The sequence below is a fragment of the Tupaia chinensis genome, unplaced genomic scaffold (assembly GCF_000334495.1).
Source record: "Tupaia chinensis unplaced genomic scaffold, TupChi_1.0 Scaffold000201_1, whole genome shotgun sequence".
NCBI lineage: Eukaryota > Metazoa > Chordata > Mammalia > Scandentia > Tupaiidae > Tupaia > Tupaia belangeri.
The window spans coordinates 933037-942610 of record NW_006159676.1 but is presented as its reverse complement, the minus strand read 5'-3'; the positions used below and the strand labels follow the sequence as shown (position 1 = coordinate 942610).

The 9574-nt window shown below is 51.0% G+C and overlaps 2 protein-coding genes across 4 annotated transcripts in view; one reads left to right on the top strand and one right to left on the bottom strand.

The window, feature by feature from the left end:
- Positions 1 to 5053, bottom strand: part of BORCS8 (BLOC-1 related complex subunit 8) — a 16182-nt gene extending 11129 nt beyond the window's left edge. For 2 of the 3 annotated variants that reach the window (XM_006147098.3, XM_006147097.3), the window contains exons 1-2: positions 4503 to 5053; positions 1448 to 1560 (exon numbers count right to left, since the gene is read on the bottom strand). In XM_006147098.3, the coding sequence (XP_006147160.1) occupies positions 1448 to 1560; positions 4503 to 4539 (150 nt within the window). In that variant the 5' untranslated portion in view covers positions 4540 to 5053. The remainder of the gene's footprint in view (positions 1 to 1447; positions 1561 to 4502) is intronic. The other variant, XM_006147099.3, reaches the window with a different exon arrangement.
- A 336-nt stretch (positions 5054 to 5389) lies between these two features.
- RFXANK (regulatory factor X associated ankyrin containing protein) overlaps positions 5390 to 9574 on the top strand; it is a gene marked incomplete in the record, with an annotated part of 12433 nt that continues 8248 nt past the window's right edge. Inside the window, 2 exon segments of the mRNA XM_014587312.2 lie at positions 5390 to 5629; positions 7440 to 7634. Of these exon segments, the coding sequence (XP_014442798.1) occupies positions 7448 to 7634 (187 nt within the window).

Sequence of the window (9574 nt, the reverse complement as noted above, 5' to 3'; positions counted from 1 at the left end):
CCAGGTCTGGGACTTGACCTGTGGTCAGCCAGGTGTAAGTCCAGCATCTTTTCTTTTTTTTTTAAAGAGGTTTTTTCTTTCTTTTTTTGGAGAGCTTTTTGCTATAGGGCGTGTGCACTCGCCAGAAAGACAGAGAGAGAGAGAGACAGAAAGTGAGAAATCACCCCCCTGGGGGGATGGCCACGCCGCAATCCCTTCTCCTCCATTCTCCTCTCGGGATCTTGGGCACACACATACACGCGCCTGGCATGAGTTTAAGCCACCAGGTCTGGGACTTGAACCGTGGTTGATTACATGGGAGTCCAGTGACATAGCCATTACGCAAACTGCTGGTCCCAAGAGTGCTTTTTTTTTTTTTTCTATAGGGTGTATGTACTTGCTGGAGAGAGATAGAGAGACAGAAAGCGAAAATTCAGCTCTCTGGGGAGATGGCCACACCGCAATCCCTTCTCCTCCATTCTCCTTTCAGGACTTTAGGCATGCGTGTACATGCGCCCAGTGCGTTTTAAGCCTCCTGGTCTGGGACTCAAACAGCGGTACACTATGTGAGAGTCCAGCAACGTAACCATTACGCCATCTGCTCGTCCTCCATGTAGGTCTTAACTGGGATGGTTTGGATAATGACTGGTCTCCTGAAGGTTCATGTTCTGAAAGCTTGTTTCCCAGTGTAATGGCTTTGGGAGGTGGTGAGACATTTAAGAGGCGGTACCTAATGGAACCTAACTGGACTCCATCCAACTGGCTGGGAGTGTGGGATAGACCACAGAGGAAGAGGGAATCCTGTTTCTTTTCTTTCTCTGCTACTGTCAGTCATGGTGTGATATAGAACCAGAGGTCAACCAGGTCTACGCCTTTGGATTTCCATTTTTTCAGCTACCAGAATCATGAACCCAATAAACCTCTATTCTCCCCTGCTCCACCTCCAAGTCACCCAGTCTTGGACTCAAGCTATGCAGTTGGCCATATGGGATTTCCAGCTACCTTAACTGCCGCGCCACTGACTGGTCCATAAACCTCTTTTTTCTTTTTGTTTTTTGGAGAGGTTTTTGCTATAGGGCGTGTCCGCTCACCAGAAAGCGAAAGAGAGAGAGAGAGAAAGCGAGAAATCACGCCCCAGGCGGATGGTCACGCTGCAATCCCTTCTGCTCCATTGTCCTCTCGGGATCTTGGGCACGCATGCACACGCACCCAGCGTGAGTTTAAGCCACCGAGTCCGGAACTCGAACCGTAGTCGGCTACATGGGAGTCCAGCTACATAGCCATTACGCCAACTGCTGGTTTTTCACCCCCAGGCTCACCCTGGCTTAGCCCCCATGTGCCCCCTCCCCGGAGTCCGAGCCTTGAATCCTACCCCAACAGGCCTTGCTCCACCCGACAGGCCCACCCCCAAAAATGCAGATCCTTGGAGGTCCACGGCAAGAGCTGGCAAGAGCGGTCGGGGGCTCACCTTGTGCTGGGCCAGCTCAGGGAGGGAACGGCGCACGTGTTCCTGCAGCCGGTAGAGGGCCACCGAGGGCTCGTTGGCCAGGACGTATACGCTCTCAGTAAACTTGTCCGTCACTGGGTCCAGGGTCAGCAGGGAGGGAGGGTGGGGGGGCAGACAAGGAGAAAGAGTAAAGGACTCTTGATCGCTCAACCCGGGAGCCCAGCCAGAGCAGGGAGGAGCCTCCAGTGCCTCCCCAGCAGCTGGTCACCGTAGCCCAGGGACAGGCTGGAGGAAGTGGTCACAATGCATGCGGTCAACTCATGATCCTTCCCTGCAAACCCACTGGCAGTGGGCATTACTGTGTTGCTGTTCTCTGAGATTCCATTGCACATCTTTTACCAAGTGATTGCACCTGAGTTTGTTGGTTTGTTTTTGGTTTGCTATAGGTGCGTGCGCTCACTGGAAAGACAGGAGACAGAAGGAGAAATGAGAAATCACCCCCTGGTGGGAGTGGCCACTTGCAAATTCCTTCTCCATTCTCCTCTTGGGATTTTTGGGCAGGCACACACACGCACCTGGTGCGATTTTTCAAGCTGCTGGCTCCAGGACTCGAACATGACAGTTGGCCTTGTAGGGTCCAGCAGCTTTAACTTCCACATCATTTGCTGGCCCCAAGACTTTTTCTTTTTTTGAAGTTTTTCTTTCTTTCTTTTTCTGGGGAGAAGTTTTTGCTATAGGGCGCACGCACTCGCCAGAAAGACAGAGCGACAGAAAGAGAGAAATCAACCCCCAGGGCGGATGGCCACACCACAATTCCTTCTCCTCCATTATCCTCTCGGGATCTTGGGCACACATGCACACGCGCCCGGCGTGAGTTTTAAGCCACTGGGTCCAGGACACAAACTGCAGGCGACTCCGTGGGAGCCCAGTGACATAGCCACTACACCAACTGCTGGTCCTTAAGTTTTTATTTCTTGCATCAAAGTGAAAGAGATAAGAGAGATAAAGCACCACCACAAGATTTCACACTGCGGGGGCCGGTGGGTGGTGGACTCCCATGTGGCAAACCGCAGTTCAAGTCCCGGACCTGGTGGCTTGGTTTCTCACTTTCCCTCTCTCTCTCTCTCTCACTCTGTCTCTCCCTGATCTGATGAAAAAATAAATTTAAAAAATAAAATAAATAAATAAATAAGTATTTCACACTGCGATCTCCGCCATCCTTTCCGGACAGCCAGGATCGGGGCCACCTGGAGTATATAGGGCAAGTGGGGAACTGACTTGCCATCTTCCGTATGGATCCAGCATTGCTTAAGCTGGCCGGGCCTTCTGACTCTAGATAATGCCCACAGGGACAAAAAGAGTCTGCAAGTTTATGTCCGTAGATGGCTCTCAGCCGTACTGCTCAGTGAGGAGCATGTAAGCTCGGCCCAGCTGCAGTGGTACAAGCAGGAAGTCGCCATGTATGATGGCTGGAGTCTTATGGAGGTCCAAGTTCAGTTCCCAGCCCAACCTCAACAGCCCAGGTAGGGTGGCCTGCACCTGTGGTCCTAGCTAACCAGGAGGCTGAAGAAGGAAGGATTGTGACAGGATGAAATCCTGTCCAAAAAATACCTCCTGGGTCAGCAGGTGGTGTGGTGGGTAACGCACTGAACTCTCACATAGCTAGAGTCAACTGCAGTGGTTCAGGTCCCGGACCCAGCTGTTTGAGAACCACACCGGGCGCGTGTGCGTGCGTGCGTGCCCAAAATCCGAGACAATGGAGGAGAAGGGATTGCAGCGTGGCCACCCCACTAGGGGGTGATTTCTCACTTTCCCTCTCTCTTTGCGAGCACACACATCCTATAACAAAAAAAACAAAGACATACAATAAATATCTTCATGTGATTAACAGTTTCTGTATTACAACTCAGCTCTGAACACTTTATCACCCAAGGCCTTTGCACCTGCAAAGGGTTCACTCCTGTGACACCCTTCTTCCACCGGCTCCTCTTCATCCCCCAAGTCTCAGCCCACATGTCACCTCCCGAGCAAGGCCCTCCCTTACTATCAAGCTTCCTTAATGCCTCTTCCACCTCATTCAGGACCTTAGCACCTTGTTCGAGTACCGGACTGGGCAGTTTAAAACTCATGCCAGGTGGGTGTGAGTGCATGTCCAAAATCCAGAGAGGAGACTGGAAGGGAAAGGAGGGCTCTCTCTCACCCTCTCTGTTTCTCTGCAAGTGCACGTACCCTATGGCAAAAATCTCTCCCTAATAATAATAATAAAGATAATGATGATGTATAAAACTGTAATCCTTACGGCCAGCAAGGTGGCGTGGTGGTTATGAGCACTGGACTCCCACAATGCCGACTGTGGTTTGAGTCCCAGCCCCGGCAGCTTGCTTTCTTGCTTTCTCTCGCTCTGTCCCTCTCTGGCCAAATTAAAATAAATAACTGGATTTTTAAAAAGTTCAATAAAATAATTCTTTTTTTTAAAAAAGTAATCCTTTTTTTTTTTTAAAAAAAAGGATATAATACATACAGCGATCACCATACCTGACCCCTGCATTTTCCCAGTACTTGACAAATAGTAGGTTACTAACTTCTTTTTTTTTTTTTGGAGGGGTTTTTGCAATAGGGCGCGTGCGCTCGCCAGACAGAGAGAGACAGAGAGACAGAAAGCGAGAAATCACGCCGCAATCCCTTCTCCTCCATTCTCCTCTCGGGATCTTGGGCATGCACACACACGCGCCTGGGGTGAGTTTAAGTCACCGGGTCCGGGACTCGAACCGCGGTCGACTACATGGGAGTCCAGCGACATAGCCATTCCGCCAGCTGCCTGCCCCGGTTACTGATTTCTTAAAAGATCCCTATAGGAGACGGGAGACATTAGAACTCCCCATTTCTCAACTGAGAATACCGAGGCACGAAGTCTCTCTAAAGGTTTTTAAAACAAGTCAACGGCCGAGGTAGGATGCCACCGATGGCAGCTCAATTTTACCTTCCCCCTACATGCACCTGCACCAAGCCCGCCCTTTGTCAGGTCGCCCCTGCGGTAGTTTCCGATCCCCTTCATCCAGCCCCGGGCCCGCCCCACCTTTCTTCCCCTTCAGCTGCATCTCCGGCTCCTCCATAGCGACAGCGGGCAGCGTAAACCAGAGGACCGGAACCGGAAGTTGGCTTGTGGGTCCCACGGACTATGCGCTCCCTATGAAAACCGGACGCCGCAGGACTCTAGTTCCGGTATCCGTTGGTTTGTTCTCGCTCCTCCGTCTTCCGTAACCGCAGAAGGGTTGTAATAGAGAAATGGAAGGAGGCACACTCGGGGACGGAGGAGGAAATGGGGTGGAGACCCCTGAAGCTCCAGGAGGGATACCAAGTAGAGGAGGGACATGGGATAGATAAATATATTCCTGTCGTTATTCGGGGAGAGTGGGTCTCCAGAATGAGTGAGGCCTCAAGAAGGATGCGATTGCACCCAGTCCGATGCTTTCCCGAACCCCCTTTCCCCAGGCAGGCTACTTGGGGGAATCCTCCAGGCACTGTGCACTTTGCGCCGTATAAACGCCCTCCTTTTACTCTTCTGTTGCCACCAAATCCCTGTAGATGCTCATAAGCCTCTAAATCCCAAGGAGCGTGGATATTAAACGTGGAAGAGGGGGGGTGATGACGTTGGCCCTTTAAATTCCATTCGCCCCTCCTACCTCCCTCCGCCCACCGCCTTGAGTAAGCTCCGCCCCCCCGCCAGAAGCTGGAGCCGATTGGCTCCCTTTAAGTGACGCCTGTGGGCGGAGCCGGGGCGGGTGAGCGCGCACCGGTGGAGTGAAATCTTTCGCGTCCCTTGAGGCCCCTCCCACTCCCCCCCTCGGACCCTCAGGCGCTGGGAAAAGAACGCGCAGGCGCAGCCGCACAAGTCCAGCCCCAGCGGAAGCCACGCCTCCTTGCTTGTCTTAAAGGGCCCGAAGTAGCTTCTACTGCTCGAGCCCTTCCGTACTTTGGGGGGGCGGTGGTGCGCAGGCGCAGTCAGGGTGCTCTGAGGTGGGGGTAGCTGTCGCGTATCAAGTTGCTCTCTGTCCTGGCCAAGGAAGCCAAGAGCGTAGAGGGTCCAGTTTCCATCCTGCTCCCCGATATATCCACTGAAGGAGAAAAGTTTGTGAATTGGGTTCCCAAGTTTTGGGGAACCTGGGTTTGCGACGCGGGGGGACGGAGGAGGTTTGTAGGGAGGTGAGTGGACCCCCCTGAATCAGAGAGGCGTGGGTGGGACTGGGACGCATCGCATCTTGGGTGAGCTCTCAATCCAGGGGTACCCCCACCCCCGATAACTGCGGGAAACATGTACTGATCTCCGCGTACTTAAGATCCCCTGCTCAGCTATTTGCAGACTTACTTGTTTTAGGGCTCATTTCCTCATTTTAGTGAAGGGGAAACTGAGGCTCGGAGAGGTTGTCATGGGCTCAAAGGTTCACAGCCAGTAGAAGGGGAGATCCGAACCCAGAAACCTGACCGCAGAGCCAGGGTTTGCAAACGTTGCATGTTGCAGCTGCCTTGATGGTGGGGAAGCATAGGTCTGCAAAGCAATCAGACTCTGGTTTGAATTTCCCAGCCCTGGAACTTAATCCGAGACTTAATTTTCTCATCTCCACTCTGCAAGATTGCATATGCTTTCGGTGCCTAATAAAAGCTGTTGAGGGGACCAGCAGGTGGTGCAGTGGTTAAGGTGCTGGATTCCCACATGGCTGACACTGGTTCGAGTCCCGGATCTGGCAGCTTGCTTTCTCACTTTTTTCTCTTGCACTGTCTCTTTCTGGTCAGATTAAAACTGAAGATAATGGGACCAGCAGATAGTGCAATGGCCATGTTCCTGGACTCCCACATAGTTCACCTCGGTTTGAGTCCTGGACCTGGACTTGGCAACTTAAAATTCATGCAGGCGCGTGTGTGTGCGTGCCCAAGATCCCGAGAGGAGAATGGAGGAGAAGGGATTGCAGCGTGGCCATCCTCCCTGGGGGGTGATTTCTTGCTTTCTGTCTCTCTGGCAAGCATACGCACCCTATAGAGATATCTCTCTAAAATAATAATAATAATAATATAAATAAATAGGGACCAATAGATGGTGTAACAATTATGTCACTGGACTCCTACATGGGTGAACATGGCATGGCCATATCCCCTTTGGGAGGGGTAATTTCTTGCTTTCTGTCTCTCTGTCTCTCTCTGTCTTTCTGGTGAGCGCATGTGCCCCATAGCAAAAACCTCTCAAAAAATAATAGCAACAAATAAACAATTTTTTAAAGAATGATTCATTTTAATTTTCTTTATTCATTCATTTATTTTTAATTTGACCAGAGAGAGACACAGGGAGAGAGTTAGAGAGAAAGTGAGAAAGCAAGTCACCAAGTCCAGGACTTGAACTGCGGTCGGCCACGTGGGAGTCCAGCGCCTTAACCACCACGCCATCTGCTGGCCCCAAAATAAACAAGTCTTTTTAAAAAAAAAAAAAAACACCTTGTTTTTATTTATTTATTCATTCATTCATTTTAATTTGACCAGAGAGAGACACAAAGAGAGAGAGAGAGAAGGAAAGTGAGAAAGCAAGCCACCAGATCCAGGACTCGAACCGTGGTCGGCCATGTGGGAGTGTCCAGCACCCTTAACCACCACACCAATTGCTGGTTCCCAAAAATAAACATTTCTTAAAAAGAAAAAAAAAAGAGCTGTCGATAACTTTTTTTTTTTTTTGGAGAGATTTTTGGTATAGGGCGCGTGCGCTTGCCAGACAGACAGAGACAGAGAGACAAAAAGCGAGAAATCACCCCCCAGGGGGGATGGCCACGCCACAATCCCTTCTCCTCTATTCTCCTCTCAGGATCTTGGGCACGCACGCACACGCGCCTGGCATGAGTTTTAAGCCACCGGGTCCGGGACGCAAACCGTGGTCGACTACGTGGGAGTCCAGCGACACAGCCATTACGCCAACTGCTGGTTCCCATGTTGATAACTTTTGTTACCACTCCTTTTCTTGCCCTTCCACCAGCATCCCCCATGGAGCCCACCCAGACTGTAGACGACCTCATCCTGACCCAGCAGTCCCCTGCTCCAGACCTTGGGGACCCTGAAGACCTCGGGGATGAAGCCGTCGATGGCTCGGACACTGTGGTCCTCAGTCTTTTCCCCTGTACCCCGGAGCCCGGGATTCCTGAATCTGATATCAGCGTCTCCTCTCCACAGGGTAGGATCCGTCCTCTGGGCTGGTCCCTCTGGGCTTTTGTGACTGTGGAATGTGAGGCCCAAGATGGGACCTCTGTCTTTTTTTTTTTTTTTTTTTGGTAGAGGTTTTCCCTATAGGGCGCATGTGCTCGCTGGAAAGACAGAGAGAGCCAGAGAGACAGAAAGTGAGAAATCGCCTCCCAGGGTGGATGGTCACGCTACAATCCCTTCTCCTCCATTTTCCTCTTGGGATCTTGGGCACGCACGCACATGTGCCCGGCGTGAGTTTAAGCCACCAGGTCTGGGACTCGAACCGCGGTCGACTACGTGGGAGTCCAGCGACATAGCCATTACGCCAACTGCTGGTCCCTGGGACCTCTGTCTTTATGGTCTTCTGGGACATGACTTTCCTCTTCATCCAGCATGGGGTTGTTTATTATTGTTTTTAGTTTTTTTATGGCCATAGGGTGAGCGTTCACCAGAGAAATAGAGAGAGACAGAGAGCGAAAAGGAAAATGAGAAATCACCCGCCCAGGAGGTGGCCACATAGCAATCCCTTCTCCTCCATTCTCTTCTTGGGATTTTGGACACACACCTGGTGTGAGTTTCAAGCTGTCTAGTCCAGGACTTGAACTGCAGTTGGCCACGTGGGTGTCCAGCACCTTAACCTCAATGCCATCTGCTGACCCTATTTTATTTATGTATTTAGTTCGACAATTTTGTGCATTTTTTTATTGTAATAAAATACATATAACATAAAATGAATTTTTTTGTTTTGAAGAGGTGTTTGCTATAGGGCACATGCGCTCGCCAGAAAGACAGAGAGAGACAGATAGAACTGTGGTCAGCCATGTGGGAATCCAGAGCCTTAACCACCATGCCCCCTACTGGTTTTTATTTATTGACTCACTGGAAAGAGATAGAGAGAGAAAGATAGGGAGAAAATGAGAAATCACCCCTCAGCGGGGAATAGTCATGCCACCATCCCTTCTCCATTCTCCTTTCAGGATTTTTGGGCACACATGTACCTGTTCATTGTTTTAAACCACTGGGTCCGGGACTCGAACCGCAGTTGACTATGTAGGAGACCAGTGACGTAACTATGACGCCATCTGCTGGTCCCCTCCTCTCAGGATTCTCAGCAAACATGCCTAGGTGCCTGGCATGAATTTCCAGCTGCTAGGTCGGGGACTCAAACCGCGGTTGCCCATGTGGGAGTCCGGCACCCTAACCACCATGCCACCAGCTGACCCTCAGTTTGCTTTTTCAACACCCCTGCTTGCCCACGGCCTCCCTTGAGGGCAAGGACTTCATTTGTGTCCAGAATACTGCCAGCCGTGGAGGAGAAAGATGTGTCCTGACTGTCCCAGGAAAGAGAGTCAATAAATGGTCTGAGGACCAGCAGGTGGCGTGGTGGTTAAGGCTCTGGACACTCCCACATGGCTGACCATGGTTCAGGTCCTGAATCTGGTGGCTTCCTTTCTTACTTCCTCTCTCTCTCTCTCTGTCTGTGTCTGTCTCTGGTCAAATGAAAAGATATTATTGGGGACCAGCAGTTAGCATAGTGGCTATGTCACTGGCCTCCCACATAGTTGACCAAGGTTCGAGTCCCCGGTGGCTTAAACTCATGCCGGGCGCATGTGCGTGTGTGCCCAAGATCCTGAGAGGAGAATGGAGGAGAAGGGATTGTGACATGGCCATCCCCCCTGGGGGGGTGATTTCTTGCTTTCTCTCTGTCTTTCTGGCGAGCACATGCGCCCTATAGCAAAAATATCTCCAAAAAAAAGAAATGAGTGAATAAATAAAATTAAATAATTTTTTTTCTTTTTCTTTTTTTTTGGAGAGCTTTTTGCTATAGGGTGCATGTGCTCGCCAGACAGAGAGAGACAGAGAGACAGAAAGCGAGACATCACCCCCAGGGGGGATGGCCACGCCGCAATCCCTTCTCCTCCATTCTCCTTT